We start from the raw sequence: 20249 nt of genomic DNA on the forward strand, positions 1-20249 counted from the left end.
TATCAGCAGTCTCGTTTAAAGTCATCATTTCGTATGTTCTATGGGCGATACAATTACCTTGTTAGCAAATATAAATACAATTTATCATTATGTCAATTGCAGACCGACTTATTCCTTCTGATTGTTTGACCATTATTCACAACTCATCCATCGATTTTTCCGTTTTACCCCTAAACATGACAAGAAGCACACAGTGGGTGTGAGCAGGGATGCTCACTCCTCCATGGCACCTGATCCCAACTCCGCTCCTTTTTTGTATTGTTTAATTGACTTTTGAGCTCGAATACACTTCGTTATCTCCACATATTTCACTGGATATTTAGACAGGAAATAAATACTAGTGTATACTTTTAGGTATATAGTATGGATACAATGTATCACTGGCATGGTCAAACAATTTAACCAGCTATAGCTGCAGCCGTACACCGGGCAACAAAGAAAAACTGTTGAAAAATCCGAATACGTGTATACATGTAATTTTTAAGAAGATTGTTTTGAAAGAAAAGGAAAAAAATTAGGAAACACGTTACATGTATTACGGGAATAAAATATTCTCGAAACTGTACTCACCAGAGGCGTAGAGCTGAAAGAAGAAAACAACACACCAAATTCGGATACCTTCCATGTCTAAGAATTAGTTTGTGTGATTGGTCTTAATTCCTGGCGAATCGATTGTAATCCATGTCAGCAAATAAAAATAAATTAACAAAGCCCTCGATGATTGAATTTGTGTAAATTTTTAGTAGCATAAATATATGGATGGTAAATTATACGTCTGTGTGGTCAGTACCTGGGACAAAAATAGCACAGGTTTTAATTTATCATGTGTACATTAGGATCTCCATCATAAAAAATAAATTAGATTAAGGCTTATCGTTGACGAATATAATTTTTCCAAGCAGTTCGTGTCCTTTAATTTAGGAATAAGGATAATAGAACACCTTCACTACTCGCAAAACAGAAGGTACTATTTATAACCGTGTTTTTCACAATCAACCTTCTAAACGAAATGAAATCAATGGCCTCTATAATTCTTGTGCACATTTGACGGATTAAACATCGATTACATGAATAGTTTTTTCTCGCTAATCAATATACCGTTTATTGACATAGGCCATCTTCTCTTATGTTAGATCTCTTTTGCAACCATAATGATTCGGGGATAAATTAATTAGGCTGATACGTGAAGTTACGATTGCAGTTGTGGATTCGACAAAGGGGTGGAAGTTAGGGGACCGAACCCTCCAGGGATTATTGTACTAACTTAAAGGAATAAAGAACATGACTTTGGACCCCTCACCCACCCCCTCCTACACATCGACCCCTACACATTTTAAAGAGGATCATGTGTAAAGGAAAGCAACAGCTATAGGGAACCCCCAGAAGCCAGTCTTTTTATTATCATGGTCATTGCAAGTTCCCGGTGTGCGCATGGTTATTATTAAAATTGGAAGGCATTATACGAGGGCTGTTCAAAAAATAATGTTCTCGGTGTTCGGAAAGAGACAAAAAACGCTTTTCAAGGATTTAGTCTTAATGATTTCACTTACACTGTAATTATTCTCTTTTAATGAAAACACATGTCCGTAACATTTTTATCCAATTTCTGATTGTTTTTAGAACACTTTCTTGAGTATGACCCTTCTTATACTGCAATTTGGCGGATCCTATGATTTCCTTAACTTCTTTCTTCTTAATTCCTAATTTTTTTTTCAAGTTTGGAAAATCAAACAACTTACTGTGAAACTACTGTATGTGACGAAAAGTGGTTACAAAAAAATGCAGTTCGTTAAAGATTAAGTCATGATATAAAACTAATCAAACTGAATGTCATATGATTTCTATATTGTATGTCATACAGCTCTGGACATTATTTGTTGAACAGCCCTCGTAACTGACTACGATCATGCGTATGAATGGCTGAAAAAGTCGTGCAATGACGATGAAGCGATGGCGAGATAATGCGATGACGATGGTACGATAGCACGATGAAGCGATGGTGCTATGACGCGATGGTGCGATAGCGATGACACTATGGTGCGATAACGATGGCGCGATGGTACGATGACGATGAAGCGATATTCACTTTTACTCTATCGTTCTATCGCGCCATCGTCATTGCATTATCGCGCCATCGCATCATCGTCATCGCGCTATCGCACCATACCTCTATCGTCATCGCACCATCGCTTCATCGTTATCGCGCCATCGCATTATCGCGCCATCGACCAATAAGTCGATGCTCGATGGTGCGATAGTAAACTGCATGGCCCTATCCGGATTCCATAAAAAACAAAACACAAACATATGGAACGCCATGGCTGCCTTATGTTAGCTGACTTTATTATGCTGTGGGTTTGTAATTATATGCTGTGGGTTCGTAATTATATGCTGTGGGTCTTTAATTATATGCTGTGGTTCTATAATTATATGCTGTGGGTTTATAATTATATGCTGTGGGTCTATTATTATATGCTGTGGATGTATTATTATATGCTGTGGGTTTATAATTATATGCTGTGGGTCTATTATTATATGCTGTGGTTGCATTATTATATGCTGTGGTTTCGTTATTATATGCTGTGGTTTCATTATTATATGCTGTGGGTTCATAATTATATGCTGTGGGTGTATTATTATATATTCTGTCGGTTTATTAGAAACTAGGTTTTCGAATCCGGACTTCTCGTTTTTGGAGTTTACTTGCTCAAAACGGCGGCAACTGCAACAGGGCTTACCGTAATAGGAATGAGAGTACCAAATCCCCGGATGAGCACATTGCTTTATTTGTGGTGCCACAAATAAAGCCATCTGCTCATCCGGGGATTTAAATTGGTACTCTCATTGCTAGCAACTACGTTAGTCCAAATTCCTTGAATACGCATGCTCGTCGTGCATTCCGGGAAAATTGTGAAAACTACCATAGGCCGGTAGACCGTACGATAACAATTTCGTTGTATCATTAAATAACTTTGTTTATTTATTGTGTAGTTTACACTCTAAAGATAACTGCATAATTGTAATTCTTCAAATTTTCCCTTTTTTCTGACGGAAAAGCCCGAGTCACTAACTCATTGTTCTAAACAAAGACAAGGGAGGTTTTTTGCTAGCGATCGGCTTCACGGTCGGGCATTCTGGGAAAACTTCACACGTAGCTGTCTGTGAAAACGACCATTGATAGACTGTCCGATAACAATTTCATTGTGTCATTGAGTAGAACGGGTCTTTTCTGGTTGATTCTGAAGTTTGTTTATTTACAGTGTAACTTACACTTTAATGTAAACTACACAAGAAAAAACTTACGTCATATACGTAATGCAAACATTCTAGACATCTAGCTTGTGAGTTCTACCACCTTCCTGGATAATGCCGTCAACCTCATAAAAAATCTCTTTTTTTTCTTTTCAAAGTTTATTGAATTGGCAAGACACAATAAGCGATTGATACTTCCACACTAATATAATTTTAATTCTATAAAATACACTTCACAAAAGATTATACCTCTAACAATCAGACTCCATACTCATTAAACATTAAAGACTTCGGCAAAATAAATTAGTTAACCACGAACCTTCCCTTCGGCGCTAGCTCACCTATCTTTTTTTTAAAAAATAAACTTGTTCCTAGTACGGTTAGGCCTGTTGCAGTTACCGCCAATTTTGAGCAAGTATAACCTCCAAAAACGAGAAGTCCTAATTCAAAAAGCTAGTTTCTAATACACCGAGAGATTATATGATAATGCACCCACAGCATATAATTATGAACCTACAGCATATAATAAAGAAACCACAGCATATAATTATGAACCCACAGCATATAATAATGAACCCACAGCATATAATAACGAAACCACAGCATATAATTATAAACCCACAGCATATTATCATAAACCCACAGCATATAATTATAGAACCACAGCATATAATAAAAGACCCACAGCATATAATTACAAACCCACAGCATATAATAATAGACCCACAGCATATAATTATAGAACCACAGCATATAAAATTATAGACCCACAGCATATAATTATAGAACCACAGCATATAATAATAGACCCACAGCATATAATTATAGAACCACAGCATATAATTATAGAACCACAGCATATAATAATAGACCCACAGCATATAATTACAAACCCACAGCATATAATAAAGTCAGCTAACATAAGGCAGCCATGGCGTTCCATACAAACACCTCTGAGTTTACATGTAGGTAATAGAAAACTTTAAAGTCTGCATTATGGAACGCCATCACTGCCTTATAGCATACAACTATGCATTTATTATGTCAATTTATCATTACGTGATGTGAACATATCTTTACGTTATGTCCATTTTTTATGAGATGATGTAAATATATATTAACATCATGTCAATGCTGCATTACATGAAGTAAATACATCCTTTCATTATGTCAGCACTTCATAACTTGAAGTAAAAAATTCATTATGTGAAGTGATAATGTGTTTACATTTTGTTAAAACTTTACTACGTGAAGTGAATGTTTCTTTACATCTTTTCATTTCTTTAATATGTGAGGTCAAAATTGCATTACGCCAAGTAAATTGTGTTTTATAATTAAACTTATCATTACATGAAGTCAAAAGCCCATTCCTTTTTTGAGATATTTCTATTATATCAAAGCATTATTACGTAATATGGATTTATCTTTATTTTACGGCGAGGGCATCATGATGTGAGGTGAACACATCTTACCTTTATGTCAGTGCTTTATTACGTGGTGTAAAAAGTGTATAACATAATGTGAACATATCTTTATATTATGTCAATACTTTATTACATTATGTCAAAACTCCATTCCGTGATGTGGATATATAATCACGTTATGTCAACTCTTTCTTATGTGATTTAAAAATATCTTTATATTGTGTTAACTCTTTATCATGTTGATTCCAAAAGTTTATTACCTGATGTTAAAATACATTTACATTATCTCAGAGCTGTATATCTAGTATATAATGAATGCTGACGACCGTGTTTTAATGACTGGTAAGAAGGGGGGGGAGGGGTCCTGATTGATTAGGACAAATTACAAGCACACAATATCAACCCCCCTCTTTTCCCAGACATAACTTTACTATAGAAAATGTAATGTTTATTGAAACTGTACAGCCCCCCACCCCTACTTCTTGTTGAAGCATAGTCCACTAAGGGTAATGTAATATATCTGGGAAAAAATGGGACTGATCGAAGTTGGACCCCTCTCCCCGAAGTAGGATTTTCGGGCTTGGACTTTTTTTTCTTGACTTGTCAATTTTTTTTCCCGGTAAATGATTTTTTTCTGGCTGACCTCCTCTTTCAAAAAAAGATGCTACGTCACTGGAGTTAGTAATTTTTCTAATCATTCCAGGGCCAGAATTCTATTACAAAAATCTACCAGTCGTTCTTCTAAATCAATTGAATATGCCTTAGAAAGCATGCATGGGCACATATCAGTGGCGGATATGGGAATCTTGAAGAAGGAAGGGTTGCGGTATATGGTTGGAGACCAAGGGCGGAAAGCGGAGAAGATCTCAGGCTTTAGAGTTTTATAGAAAAAAAGTTTTCAACTTAATTCAGCTAAACTTAATGTGAAACTAATGCAATGTCCTACAAAGTTTAAGACTTTTATAAAAAAAAAAAAAAAAAAAAAAAAAAAACAATTCAAAATAAAAAAGAAAAAAAATGATTGCTGCACGACTCATAATATTGATTCATTTAATTATCAGATTAAAGTAAACACCATTGAATTTCGACGTGACTTTAATTCACAGTCGCAGTGTTAAGGCTTTGCATGTTTCAAAATTCTCAATCATTTGTCGCTTAAAGATTTCATTCAAAGATGTCATTCCGAAATCGCTGAGAATCTCTTCTACGACAGTTTTCTCTCCCGCCATTTTTAGTGCTTGCAGGACGCGGAAAATACGTTATGCTCATATAAAGGCCGAGGATACCCGTGTTCGCATAACGTAATAGTGAATCGACATAATGTAGAAGAGTGCGCACAGTATGGCATGAGCTTTTCACATCAGTTAATAAAAACTAAGATTGTCATGAAAAGTAAACATAACGAAATGCAAGTTGACGAAATAAAATTGTAGTCTGTGTAAATGTCATAAAGAGTTGACATAATGTAAAGGAAAGTTAACACGATGCAATAGTAGTGTGGGTTAATGTCATAAAGAGTTGACATAATGTAAAGGAAAGTTAACACGATGCAATAGTAGTGTGGGTTAATGTCATAAAGAGTTGACATAACGTAAAGGAAGGTTGACACAATGCAGTAGTAGTGTGCATTAATGTCATAAAGAGTTGACATAATATAATGGAAGGTTGACACAATGCAGTAGTAGTGTGGGATAATGTCATAAAGAGTTGACATAACGTAATGTAAGGTTGACACAATGCAATAGTAGTGTGAGTAAATGTCATAAAGAGTTGACATAATATAATGGAAGGTTGACGCAATGCAATTGTTGTGGTCTGCTATAAGGCAGTGAAGGCGTTCCATACTGCATCGTGAATTTTCATGTCTATAGTATTTACACTGTAGTTGTTCCTTAACATCCCATTGAGAACTTTGTACTCATATCTTAAACTGAAGACGTCACGAGATGCTTAATATAAAACACTTGTCGAATAGTGTTCAAGTATCTTTTTCATGTCTGCACCTACTGCGATGTGGGACCTCGTGATACAGTCTAAATCATATTATGCTTTGGACTGGTCTCTACGTCAAGCAGTGGGATTCGAACCCGCGACATAAAAGATAAACTCTTACTTTGCTACTCTAGTCAGTCTAGATAGAGCAGCGCTCTGACTAGCTTACTGCCAGGCCACTCTGAGAGTGGCCTTAGCGACAATTCTCAAGGTTTATAGATCGATCCTTGTTCATTGTACATAATTGTCTTATTATTATTTTCTTATTTTAAACCTCATATACCGTTTCAAGCCACGGTCCGGAGTCCGCATATATATGTCCCTCTCCTATTCTCTTTAGAGAAGTGGACAGGCTATCGGCGGATGTAGGCGAATCCGATAGCCTGTCCACTTCTCTAATTAAAAGAGAAAAGGCCCTCTCCTAAAGAATGGGGGAGGATCGTACATTTTGGCTGTGGTTTGCGACGATAAGCCTCGTAAGTTCTAAGTAAAAGTACAAGATTAACTTATCGAACATTTCATACAAATTGATTATACAAATTGATTAAATGTATACATTCATGAAGGAATTATCAGAGTTCAAGTACAAATTCAACCTAACTATATTTCCAACTTTGCAACCCCCCCCCCCCCCTTCCAAGCAAAACAGCATTGAGCAGTTAAGAGCAAATCGTTCTGCTTGTATCTTTTGGGTAAATTTTTCAAAAAGACAGAAAAATGTTGAAAATAATCAGGGACCTATATACTAACTAGTATATAGGTCACTGAAATAATATTACATTCAGTACATGTTTTATTTCCGGGATTGTGTCAGTTTACCCAAACCTTGTCATCTTTTAATTTATCGTATACGAGATCCGGTGTTGAGCTGCATTGAAATTTTGTTTACGGTATTTGATTGATTTTCCTTTACATATATTTTAGATATTTTTAAGAGTTCATATTTTAACTAAAAACCCTGGTTATATTTATCCATTCAAAAAAAAAAATATTTAGGTTTTTCAATATAACGTCAGGCTGTATGATCATAATATATGCCATCAGCTCACAAGGCCGTTTCACCCTGCTCAGAAACGTGCTCAGTCCCTGTGTGGATTTTATTTTTAAATCATATTGCATCTGGCAAAATAAACCAACAGTTTTAATTATTGATGGGTGATTTTGAAGCATTATTCAGAGTGCGATAATACTTAAGTGGTTTTGCACTGGATGGCAAGAAGAAGAAGAAGAACTGAATTAAATTTTCATAATAATAATACAACTTACATGTATAAAGTAATGCTTCATACACTTAGTTTTCTGTACATTAGTGATCATGGTCATAAACACACTTCTAGAAACACATATGAAATATTTTTTGACATTGTGGCTGTAAACAATTGTGAATGCAAAAAATTAAATAGCTTAATACATCAATTTTTTTTTTTAGATTTTCAATATGAATGAGCCAGAAATTTTGACTGAGGTACCAAGCACATTGAAGAGGCTGGTTAGATTAGTGGTCAGAGGATTCTACAGTTTAGAGCATGCAATGATTATCGATCTTCTAGTCCGCAATCCCTGCATGAAAGAAGACGACATTGTGGAAATTCTCAGGTTCGAGAGGAAACAACTCCGAGCTCTTATAAACACCTTAGAAACAGAAAAATTTCTCAAGACAAGAATGAAAATGGAAACCGATGCAGAGAACAAATCTACGCGCCAGACATACTACTTCATTAATTACCAAGTGTTTGTCAACATTGTCAAGTACAAACTAGATCACATCCGCAGGAAGATCGAAATGGAAGAAATGCACAACACGAGCAGGGCGTCTTTCAAATGTCCCACTTGTGAAAAGACCTTCACTGACCTTGAAGTCAATGAGTTGTTTGACATTATGAGTGGGACGTTTCGGTGTACGTTTTGTGAGAATGAGGTTGAAGAAGAAGCGGGAGCCACCTCAGTCCAGGATACGCGGACTTTACTGGCCAAATTTAACGAACAGATACAGCCCGTGTTTGACTTGTTACAGAAGTGTGATGACATCAAATTAGCCCCAGAGCTTCTGGAACCGGAACCCACAGATCTGAACAGAGTTCACAACAGGTTGGTTTCATCACCTCTAATCAAATGTAGAGTTTATACACAACTATTTTTTCAATCACTTACTTGTATTTGCAGTATTTTGACTTTTCAAAAGAAATTAGAACCCTTTGCACACTAATTTACTATCTACACTGAGTTATTGAAATGAGTATGTGAGTGGATCCAACATCTAATTTTTAGAGCATAAGACCATTAATCATGTTAATGGTGATAATTTTACATTTTAAAAAATATGGAATGCATGAACAGTCATTTACAAAATCCTTGAAGTTTAAACTGCTACAAATTGAGCAACTACTTTTCAGGTCCCATTCTTCAAAGACGTCCAATGCAGATAGAAATGTCTGGAGTGGTGATAAGAATAGGTCCACCAATTATAACCTGGGATCTGATGCCACAGTCACTATCAGCATGGGAGGGGAGGGGGAGACAAAGAAAAGCGAGGCGGTTAAGGAGGTGCCAATCTGGATGTCACAGAGTACTGTGGAGGGGGGACAGGACGAGAGCAGGGTCAGTATTCTTATATCACCATAGTCACATTGTAAACAATCAGGCATAAGCTTTACTTAGAAAACAGATCTGTTAATGAATTTTTGGCAATTTAGTCAATTAAATGAATTTTGGCCTTTAATGTTAAAGGCTGCACAAAGATTTTTTAATTAGTTAATTGTGGTTTACCTCAAAGTATAACTTCAGCTATCTTTTGCCAATTATAGTATCATAGAAAAGGATAAAAAAATTTCCAACGATATGAAATAAGAAAAATAGAAAAACTTACAATTAATTGTAGATCATGAATCAGTTGAATATTGAAGGCTAGATAGTTGACAATTTCTTTTAAAAATGTCTCATTTTCACAGAGCTCTTTTGTCAATGAGGAATCCAAACCAGCACATTTGGAAGCAGCCAATAGATCAGCGGTCAACAGCGAGATAGAAACACTCCTATATATTCATGAGAAGAAGGGTGGGACCCCAGGGGGCTCCCTACCTGGTCAGAGAAATGACAGCTCCAGTAGTGACTCAGAGGAAGAAACCCCTAAGATCTCAGCTCCATCTCATAACACAGGTATGATCTCAGCTCCATCTCATAACACAGAACACAGGTAAGATGTCAGCTCCATCTCATAACACAGGTAAGATCTCAGCTCCATCTCATAACACAGGTAAGATCTCAGCTCCATCTCATAACACAGGTAAGATCTCAGCTCAATCTCATAACACATGTAACATCTCAGCTCAATCTCATAACACAGGAAAGATGTCAGCTCCATTTCATAACACAGGTAGGATTTCATCTTCATCTCACTTTCCAGTTGCGTAAGTGAGACGGGAATAAAAAGTAAGCTCAACAAAGTTTTATGGTCTGAAGCTTTGTCTATCACACTTTCTCTCTCTCCATTTCTTATACAGTGTGTACATGGACATGATAATTATATTGTAGAAATTGTAAACCATAAAATTTCAATATTGTTTGTAGTTGAGGAGATGGAGAGTGAGGAGGAGGATACCATGGTAACCGTTGCCGGGAGGAAAGTGCCCCTCCATGAAGTGACAGATGAGATGGTGGCCAAAATGACCCCCGAGGAAAAAGAGGATTACATACGACTGGGACAGGAACTCTATCAAAACATGTATGAATGACCTCTTCATTCATGTGGTTTACATGTTTATTGTCCAATCTAAGGAAACGTCTGTTTCCTTGTACTCAACTGAGGCACAAAATGAGAACTGAGCTCTTCACTTTGTGTCGACTATGCCGATGACATTTAATGATCACTTGACCACAGCCTACAGAAATTCACAGAAGAAAGACTCTCTCAATGATGTTTGTTGTACCTATGTTTATGTTATTGTACTTTTCTGTAAAATTCATTATAGGATTAAACGTTCTTTTTTCAGAACGTTTAATTCTTATAATTCCAATTACGAATTTTTAGAAATTATTAAAATTATTTCTCTTTGAGGCCGCCATACAATCCGTTATTTTGTACGGCGTAGGAATACTTTATGCCGCAAAGAAACGTATACAAGATGAATATAGATAAAATCCAACTTTATTTGTCAAAACAATCAATAATTAAACTTATAAAAACTCATTGAATGTTGTTTAAGTCAACAAATATCGTAAATACGCGTATTCTCCAAAATAATTCGTCCTTGACCATGGCCATGTTGACGTCATGACGAAAGTTGAAGACCGACGATGTCCTCGATTTGCTCTGGTTCGTTCAAAGATTTAGGGAGAATATGGGATCTGTAGGATGTAAATATATGAATTTGATGCTGAAAAGGCAAGAGTCTGAGGTACATTTCTTTTCCCTATCACAACGATACCAACTGAGCTGATATGGAACGTCGAGAAAATGACAGCATGATCAGCGATTTAAAAAAATTCACACTCGTAATCCGACAGTGACATAAACATTATATTCCCGTCTGTCAGTCCTGTTTATCTCTTTTCATTCATTCATTTTTTATTATAAGTTTCTTGTAATCATAATTTAGCTAAAACGGACTAGAAGTATCTGTTTTCATTGTTTTTACAACAGTCAAGAAAGTAGTTCTGGTTGAAAAATTCATCGATGTGTAAACTTTTTCTTGAATTTGTTCTCGTCCAATCAAAACACAAGGAATCAATAAATAAAATTAAGATTGGAATTATTGAATCTTATAGAAATTAAAATATTGTACATAACTGTATTTGTAATTGACATAATTCATTAAAATCATTTTGGTTGAACATCTTGTATGTATACAATTAAAATTTATTTAAAAGAAATTTAATTCTTAGTTTCTTAATCCTTCATCAATATGGATGTATGGCTAGATCTGAGAGGTAAAATAAACTTCTTGTCTGATGTACAGGGAATAGCGATAGTTCATGTCTGGTATAAAACACTGATTATTAAAGAATTTCAATTACTTTACACAAGTCAGTTAAGAAAATTTGGGGAGGGGGTTCCCTTTTTTCTTCCCTGTGGGTATCCTCACTCCTGTGGTAATTTTCCGAAAGCATTTACGACTAAGATCAAAAGCTTTAATTGATTGTAACATCTTGCAAAATTAATGATTCTGTTATATATTATTGCATAAAAACATCTTTCTAAAATCTTTTCAAGGATTACCCATTTATTACAATGATTACATTTTAGTCTGTAGTTTTTCCTTTATACCAAAAAGCAAATATGTGGTTGGTGTATTAATATAAAGTGTTCAAGATTCGTTCCCTCAAATTGGCTGCTATTCTGATGGCTTTTTTCAGGTAGTCAAGAGGCGCGGATCCAGGATTTGTTTCCAGGTAGGGTCCACATCAACTCTAACAGATTTCAGACTCTGTCTTACTTATTGCACAATATAGCAAGAATATGCAAGCAAGAGGATTTTTCAAAGGCTTTATTTTCTACAGAAACCGCCAGGTCCCAGGTAGAAAATATTTTATCTGTCAGCCTCCACGTATATAACTGTCAGCCGCCGGAAAGTTATATGGCGGCCGCCATGCAAATAATTATTTGGCGGCCGACAGATAACTTTCAGGCGGCTGCTTGTTATTTATGTGGCGACCAAAAGATAAAATATTTTTATAGACATACACCCAGTGCCCAAGTTGTTAGATTTAGTTTAGTTTCAAACCTGATTTTAATTACTTCTTTTCAGAGTGCAATTTTGATATGATTATATGATGTGAAATTATAAATATTTTCACATTATATATTTTTCCGTTTAAAAAAAAAATGTTTTATAAATCTTTTAAGTCCGTAACCGCGTCCCATACTCAGACCTACCTGCCATAAGCTTTAATAGCTTGAATTAGCTATAGAGCTAGTCAGAGGAGTTTGATAAAGCTAAATGTATTTCATAAGATTTGTAAGAAATAAAGAAAAGGTATTTGACTCATATATGCAATATGGACTATCAAAAAAGCAAGCCAAATCAAAGATAGTTCTAACAATGCAGCTTTTAAAGACTTTTTAGCAAAAGATGTATTTCCGTTGTTTGCATAACTGTACACCACCTTGTGTGCGTGGAGGACGGATAAGTTTTATTGCTTACATTGAGGTGAATTAGTGATTCACAAATATTACCACTCAATTATCTTTTAACCAGAACTGACCCCCTTTTTAATTTCATTCAAGAAGTAACTGTGTGGTCACAAAACAGTTCCTATATATAGCACCAAAACTTTAAGATCTTTGAGTACAAAGCAGTGCTCCCACTGGAGTGAAAACATTTTTCGTTACTTTTCGTGTCACGATTAAAGGAATCCCATTCTGATCATGTTTCATGACATTGTTTGCAAAACTTTAAGATCTTTGAAGCCTGGGTAGGGGGTCGTAGCTGCAACAATTTGGAGCATTATTTTGATTTGTTTTAATCCCAGGAACATTTTCTTTTAAAATACTGTATGTACTTTAAAAATTAATGTAGGAATTATTTCTATATTTATACAATTAATTTGGTATTGTACACTGTATATTAGAGCCTTGACAGGGAAGTCTTGTTATAATAGCAATTATTTGTTGAAGCCTGGGTAGGGGGTCGTGTTACAGACTTAGTAAAGATATATCAGACATTTTTTTTAAAATATAAAAATAATAAATTATGTGAAATTTTGATCATATCAAAAATTTACTGTTTACTTCCATGGCATCCGCCATTTAACTTTCTTGTGGCTACCAGTTATATATACTTAGAGGTCGCCAGATAAAATATTTTTCTACCTGGCACCGGTTTCCGTAGAAAATACAGCCTTTCAAAAAACCCTTTCTTGCATATTCTAGGTGTATTGTGCAACAAGTAAGATAGAAAAGGTTTGCAAATAATTCCGAGATGGTTTTGACAAATAATCCCATGATGGTTTAATTTATACCCTAACTTAACTTAATTAAGTTAACGATGTGCAAGAATAATTCTAGTTGAAAAGGGAGGGTTATTATGGTTTTTTTTTTTTGGGGGGGGGGGGGGGCAAAAAATTTCTGAGTCTGTTAGAGTTGATGTGGACCCTCCCTGGAAAAAAATCCTGGATCCGCGGTTTTTGATTGCCTTAAACAATGACATTCATTTGAGGGAATGAATTTTGAACACTTTATATTAATACACCAAACACATATTTCTCTATTGGTGTAACGGAAAAACTATATATTCATTTTTATTTTCTAATTACCTTACATATTCTGATAAAAGAACGAAATATATCCTTGTATGCTAGGATGTTTTTTGATTTAAGACTTTCTGAAATAGCTTTTAAGTGACCTTCCCTCTTTGTTACAGAGGTAGACCCTTTACATTTTGTTTTAAATTGCTTGTTCTTAAGGACAGATGATACAAACAAATTTTTGTCAAAGAATTTGAAAATAAGAACTTGGGTCATGTTAAGTTAAATAAAATGAATAACTTTCACCGCGTACTTTTTAACTTTTTATTCAAATTTGGAAAAAAATGGAATTTAAAGTGAAAAATATTTGTATAGATTAATAAGGATGGTTTCAGACGGGCAGACTTTTGAACATCACAGAAGGTTTACAATTTCATTATATTCTAGAAATTTATTGTTTGCATCATTTGCAATGAAATAAGTCCAAGAAATATACACCAATCCAGGCATCCATTTTTTGTTTGTATCATCTGTCCTTAATATGAATTTGTATGATTCAGAAATAATTATGCTTTTTAAAGACTGGAATGTAATTATTGAAATAAATCTCTTTTTTATTTACATGACAAGGGCTAATCCTTTAAAAAGAATTAAGGAAGATAATTTTTGTTAATGAATAACAGAATCATTAATTCTGCAAGATGTACTAGTATCAACTATAAAACTTTTTGTCTTCGTCGTAAATTCTTTCGTACAAGTGAAATGGACCACATGAGTAAGGATAGCCACAGAGAGGAAAAAAGAAAAAAACCCTCCCTGAATTTTCCTAACAGACTTCTGACAAGTGTTTAACTTAATTAAAATTCTTTAATAGTCTGAGTTAAATACAAGACTTGAACAATTGCTCTTCCCTGTACATCAGAAAGAAGTTTATTTTAACCCTCAGATCTAGTCATACATCCATATTGATGAATGATAAAGAAACTAAAATTTAAATTTCAGTAAATTCAATTTTAACAGTGTATATACAAGATATTCAACCAAAATGATTTTGATGAAATATGTCAATTACTAATACAGTTATGAACAATATTTTAATTTCTTTAAGATCAAATGAATTTCATAGAATGGTACAATTACATAAACATAGGTACAACAAACACTATTGCAAGAGTCGTTTTTTTCTGTAAATTGCTGTAGTTTGTAATAACGAGATGATAAATCACCATCGGCATTGTCAGCACAAAGTGAAGAGCTAGGTTCTGATTTTGTGTCTCAGTTGAGTACAAGGAAACAGATGTTTCCTAAGATTGGACATAAACATGTAAACCACATGAATGATCAGGTCATTCATACATGTTTTGATAGAGTTCCTCTCCCAGACGTATGTAATCCTTTTTTTCCTCGGGGGTCATTTTGGCCACCATCTCATCTGTCACTTCATGGAGGGGCACTTTCCTCCCGGCAACCGTTACCGTCGTATCTTCCTCCTCACTCTCCATCTCCTCAACTACAAACAACAAGGAAAGCTTGTAGTTTACAGTGATAAAAACTTCTACAAAATTATTTTTATGCACATGTACATACTGTATATAATTTTATGTAATGAAGAAAGAAAGGTTATAGACAGAGCTTCAGGACCGTGCATCGTCGGAAACCCACTGGTGATCTCGTCTTTACTTATCGTGATAAGTATAGAATAGATGATTGATCACCCGTGGGTTTCCGACGATGCAGGGTCATAAAACATGGATTCCAGTCACCAGTCTCACTTAAACAAAAGAAAGATGAGATGTTGCTAACATCTTACCTGTGTTATGAGATGGAATTGTGATCTTACCTGTGTTATGAGATGGAGCTGAGATCTAACCTATGCTATGAGATGGAGCTGAGATTTTACCTGTGTTATGAGACGAAGTTGAGATCTTACCTGTGTTATGAGATGGAGCTGACATCTTACCTGTGTTATGAGATGGAGCTGAGATTTTACCTGTGTTATGAGATGGAGGAGATCTTACCTGTGTTATGAGATGGAACTGAGATCTTACCTGTGTTATGAGATGGAGCTGAGATCTTACCTGTGTTATGAGATGGAGCTGAGATCTTACCTCTGTTATGAGATGGAACTGTGATCTTCCCTGTGCTATGAGATGGAGCTGAGATCTTACCTGTGTTTTGAGATGGAGCTGAGATCTTACCTGTGTTATGAGAAGGATCTGAGATCTTACCTGTGTTATGAGATGGAGCTGAGATTTTACCTGTGTTATGAGATGGAGCTGAGATTTTACCTGTGTTATGAGATGAGCTGAGATGTTACATGTGTTATGAGATGGAGCTGACATCTTACCTGTGTTATGAGATGGCCTACTGAGATTCTACCTGTATTATGTGATACAGCTGAGAACTTAGGTGTTTCTTCCTCTGCCTCACCCTTCTTCTCATGAATGTATAGGAGCGCTTCTATCTCGCTGTTGACCGCTGATCTATTGGATGCTTTCATATGTGCTGGTTTGGATTCCTCATTGACAAAAGAGCTCTGTTTAAATGATATATACATTTTATTTATGCCAACTACCGGTATTTTGCTTTCAGTATATCAGCGTTTCATAAGTCTATAATTGGTACATGTTTCACTAAAGTTCGAATTCTTTTTTGGGGTTGCTTTCATGTAATTTTATTTCTTTACATAAGGCATGTTTTTTTAACCACAAAAATGATCCCAAGAAGAAGCTAGGAGATTTTTAAGAGTTTGTAAAAATAATGATAACATACAAAAAAGTATTTTGTGACATTTCTTTTTCTATGAAAGTTAATTCCAGTTGTAAGTGATAGCCTTTCTTGCCCAACCATCTTCAAGTCTGTGTGCACTGACATAGCCAATTACTATTCTCTGTTACATGTATGGTCAGCTTTATAACATTATATGTATATATTGATCATTATTTCAACGACAGATCATGCACACATCATAACCTCCTTAATTGGATACAATGATGTTTTTCCAACTAAAAGATATTTGGTTTCTACCTTGAGATAAAGATATATAAATATACTCATGTACTATCTTTGTGCAGCAGTTGTTACGAGGGACAAGAATTCAATAACAGAACTGTTTAGTGAGTAATTGTTTACAATGTAACCATGGTGATGTATGTATGCTGACCCTGCTGTCCTCCTGTTCCCCCTCTACTGTACTCTGTGACATCCAGATCGGCACCTCCTTAACCACCTCACTCTTCTTTGTCTCCCCCTCCCCTCCCATGCTGATAGTGACAGTGGCATCAGATCCCAGGTTATAGTTGGTGGATCTATTCTTATCACCACTCCAAACATTCCTATCTGCATTGGATGTCCTTGAAGAATGGGATCTAAAAGGTACATACTCAATTTGAAGCAGTTTAACGAATCAAGATTTATGGTGATGGAGTTTACGTATATATACATACCATTCCATGTTCAACAAAGTCTATAATTATCAATATCATACGGTTTATTTGTGCTTTTTTTGTTTGTTTAGTTTATTATTTCTCATGTACACGTAAAATCAACCCTGTATATACAAACTCTATATTTGATGAGTATCAAAGAAATGATGTACGTTAACCTGTTGTGAACTCTGTTGAGGTCTGTGGGTTCCGGTTCCAGAAGCTCTGGGGCTAATTTGATGTCAAAACACTTCTGTAACAAGTCAAACACTGGCTGTATCTGTTCATTAAATTTGGCCAGTAAAGTCCGCGTTTTCTGGACCGAGGTCGCCCCCGCCACTTCACATTCACAAAACGTACACCGAAACGTGCCACTCATAACATCATTCAACTTATTGACCTCAAGGTCAGTGAAGGTCTTTTCACAAGTGGGACATTTGAAAGATGGCCTACTAGTGTTGTGCATTTCTTCCATTTCGATCTTCCTGCGGATGTGATCGAGTTTGTACTTGACAATGTTGACAAATACTTGGTAATTGATGAAGTAGTATGTCTGGCGGGTAGATTTGTTTTCAGCATCAGTTTCCATTTTCATTCTAAGACTTGTCTTGAGAAACTTTTCTGTTTTTAAGATGTTTATAAGAGCTCGGAGTTGTTTCCTCTCGAATCTGAGAATTTCCACAATGTCGTCCTTTTTCATGCAGGGATTGCGGACTAGAAGGTCGATAATCATGGCGTGCTCTAAACTGTAGAATCCTCTGACCACTAATCTAATCAGCCTCTTCAATGTGGTTGGTACCTCTGTCAAAATTTCTGGCCCATTCATAATGAAAATACATACATTGGTATATTAATGAAACATTGATGTAATGAGTGAGATAAGTGCACCGCCACACATACAATACGCCAGTCAAATTATTTTCAATTATCATAAACAATTTAGAGTGTATGAGGAAGATAATCATGTTAACCTTATAGATTTCAATGATTTTCGATTCCTAATATTTGAAGTGCATCTCCTATAGTGTAGTTATTGAACCGAAGATATTATACATCATTTATTTCTCAACTGGCTGTATAGGACTTTTACAAATGCCCATCTGTAGCTTTGTCAACTATGTTCCTTTGAATGATTAACAATGCTTCTGTATAACATAATAATCCATCAACATTCTAAATAATCATCATATGAATTTTTAGACTGACATCATAGTGAGATGTAACGCTCTGTAAACTGCTGATGAGATATAAACGTAAAAATTAGTATATCATTATATATAAAAATTATACAATATCAAATCAGTTTTAATTGCTTTACATCAAATTTACTTTGAAAGTAATGGTTTGCCAACAAGGACTAGGTAATTTGAAATGAAATATAAATTATAATTACAAGAATGTAGGTCATATTCAGCATCTGAAGCAAGTCTGGTTGTATGCATCCTTAGATGTACCATCCATGCAAGTTTGGCCATCATAGGGCGTATACATGTTGAGGTATCACATAATCTTTCCCAAACTCGTTAAGGTGAGCTTAAAATCATCATACATGTCCAAGAACGAATTCGATGTCGATATCGACGATATCGACAATATTATGTCGATATCGTATCGATATCGATCATGATGAGCACTATTAATTTGAAATACTTGGTACCATAAATGAGACTTTGTGCTATGTCGATGTCGTCGAAATCGACAATACCGTGACGATATCGTATCGATATCGATCCTATTTGTAGAATTTATTTTAACAATGGTTTATGACATAATTTTACAAGGTCACAAGTGATGTCAAATTCATTCATAATTAGCATAAATATGAAATTAAATTATAAGGAAAGGGTTAGTGGTTGTTATTGTTTTGGATTAGGTTTAGAGTAAGATGTTGGATTTAGGTAAAAGTTGTTAAATATGTTTTAACAATCATGATTCGATATCGATACAATATCGTCGATATCGACGGTAGGGTAAACTTATTAATCAGAATGGAAATATGTACAAGCGTTGCATGAAGAAACAGAACTTATTGTCATGGGATATGTTAAAAATAAAGATTTTTGTATTAGGATGAAGGTTGGTGAAGTAATATATTCTAACAATCAAGATTCGATATCGATACGATATCGTTGATATCGACGATATCGATGGCAGGTACAATCTTCGTAAAAGTAAAGTAATTAAATATAAATACACATTCAAAGTAACAGGGACGGTATTCACAAAGAGTTGAGCAAATATGATTCGATATCGAAGCGACATCGTCGATATCGACACTACAGGGAAAGTTTTATAAAAGATATATAGTTTTCAAGTAACACATTTTAATACAATACTAGTTTTGTAGATGGAAACCATAATTCTTTGAACAATCATGATTCGATATCGGCACGATATCGTGGATATTGACAATAAGGAAGACTTCTTAAAACAGAAAGTATTGTAATAAATACAATAGGATAGAGAAATATTATAATAAAATATAAAAAAGTAATGTGTCGATATCGTTTCTACATCGTGTCTTGGACATAACTCAAAATCATAATCCAACCACTAAAACAAAGATTTTTTAGATCACCTGAGTCACTCATGTGACGAATTATTGCTATCCTTTTCTGTCCGACGTCGTTCATCGAGCGTCGTACACTAACATTTGAACATTTTCAGCTTCTTCTCTTCACCAATTTCAACCGATTTTTGGCATATTGCATCTATGGGTAAGGGAAACAAAAATTATGAATTTAACTCTTTACAACTTACTGAATTGTTATGTAACATACGCTTAATGTCCACGTCATAGAAGTAGAAATTTACCATTTCCCCGCAAGCACCCTTTAGCGTGGTACACGTTTCTCTAAAGTTTAGCGTAAATAATATTCTGACGTTATATTTTAATACAAAAATAACTTTTCTTATTTTATGAGATTTTACCAAGTATAAAATAGAAGGAAATTGGCATTAGATTTAAGATTAA

At 35.1% G+C, this 20249-nt stretch overlaps 2 protein-coding genes across 2 annotated transcripts; one reads left to right on the forward strand and one right to left on the reverse strand.

Annotated features, from left to right (window-relative positions):
* Positions 1 to 7523: 7523 nt before the first annotated feature.
* Positions 7524 to 11542, forward strand: LOC134235142 (general transcription factor IIE subunit 1-like). The gene is made up of 6 exons (XM_062717247.1): positions 7524 to 7558; positions 8098 to 8756; positions 9062 to 9266; positions 9617 to 9824; positions 10236 to 10620; positions 11410 to 11542. Exons 2-5 carry the CDS (start codon positions 8107 to 8109, stop codon positions 10397 to 10399), a joined length of 1227 nt encoding a protein of 408 aa, XP_062573231.1. The 5' UTR covers positions 7524 to 7558; positions 8098 to 8106; the 3' UTR covers positions 10400 to 10620; positions 11410 to 11542.
* A 3630-nt stretch (positions 11543 to 15172) lies between these two features.
* On the reverse strand, positions 15173 to 18104 carry LOC134235146 (general transcription factor IIE subunit 1-like). Its single transcript, XM_062717249.1, has 4 exons — positions 17455 to 18104; positions 17014 to 17218; positions 16230 to 16386; positions 15173 to 15360 (listed from the first exon to the last, which is right to left on the reverse strand). The coding sequence occupies exons 1-4, from the start codon at positions 18099 to 18101 to the stop codon at positions 15197 to 15199; spliced, it is 1173 nt and encodes a 390-aa protein (XP_062573233.1). The 5' UTR covers positions 18102 to 18104; the 3' UTR covers positions 15173 to 15196.
* Between the last annotated feature and the right edge of the window lie 2145 nt (positions 18105 to 20249).

This window comes from Saccostrea cucullata, unplaced genomic scaffold (assembly GCF_032062105.1).
Source record: "Saccostrea cucullata isolate Sc308-1 unplaced genomic scaffold, CSIRO_AGI_Scuc_v1 ctg3562, whole genome shotgun sequence".
NCBI classification, from domain to species: Eukaryota; Metazoa; Mollusca; class Bivalvia; order Ostreida; family Ostreidae; genus Saccostrea; species Saccostrea cuccullata.

Bases quoted from the DNA above. Each gene is read 5' to 3' on its own strand.
- LOC134235142 (XM_062717247.1), top strand. From the start codon at position 8,107: ATGAATGAGCCAGAAATTTTGACTGAGGTACCAAGCACATTGAAGAGG. The intron at 8,757-9,061 runs GTTGGTTTCATC...ACTACTTTTCAG, and splicing joins CTGAACAGAGTTCACAACAG to GTCCCATTCTTCAAAGACGT. The intron at 9,825-10,235 runs GTATGATCTCAG...TATTGTTTGTAG, and splicing joins AGCTCCATCTCATAACACAG to TTGAGGAGATGGAGAGTGAG.
- LOC134235146 (XM_062717249.1), bottom strand. From the start codon at position 18,101: ATGAATGGGCCAGAAATTTTGACAGAGGTACCAACCACATTGAAGAGG. The intron at 17,219-17,454 runs GTTAACGTACAT...TGTACCTTTTAG, and splicing joins CTCAACAGAGTTCACAACAG to ATCCCATTCTTCAAGGACAT. The intron at 15,361-16,229 runs GTAGAATCTCAG...TGTTGTTTGTAG, and splicing joins AGCTGTATCACATAATACAG to TTGAGGAGATGGAGAGTGAG.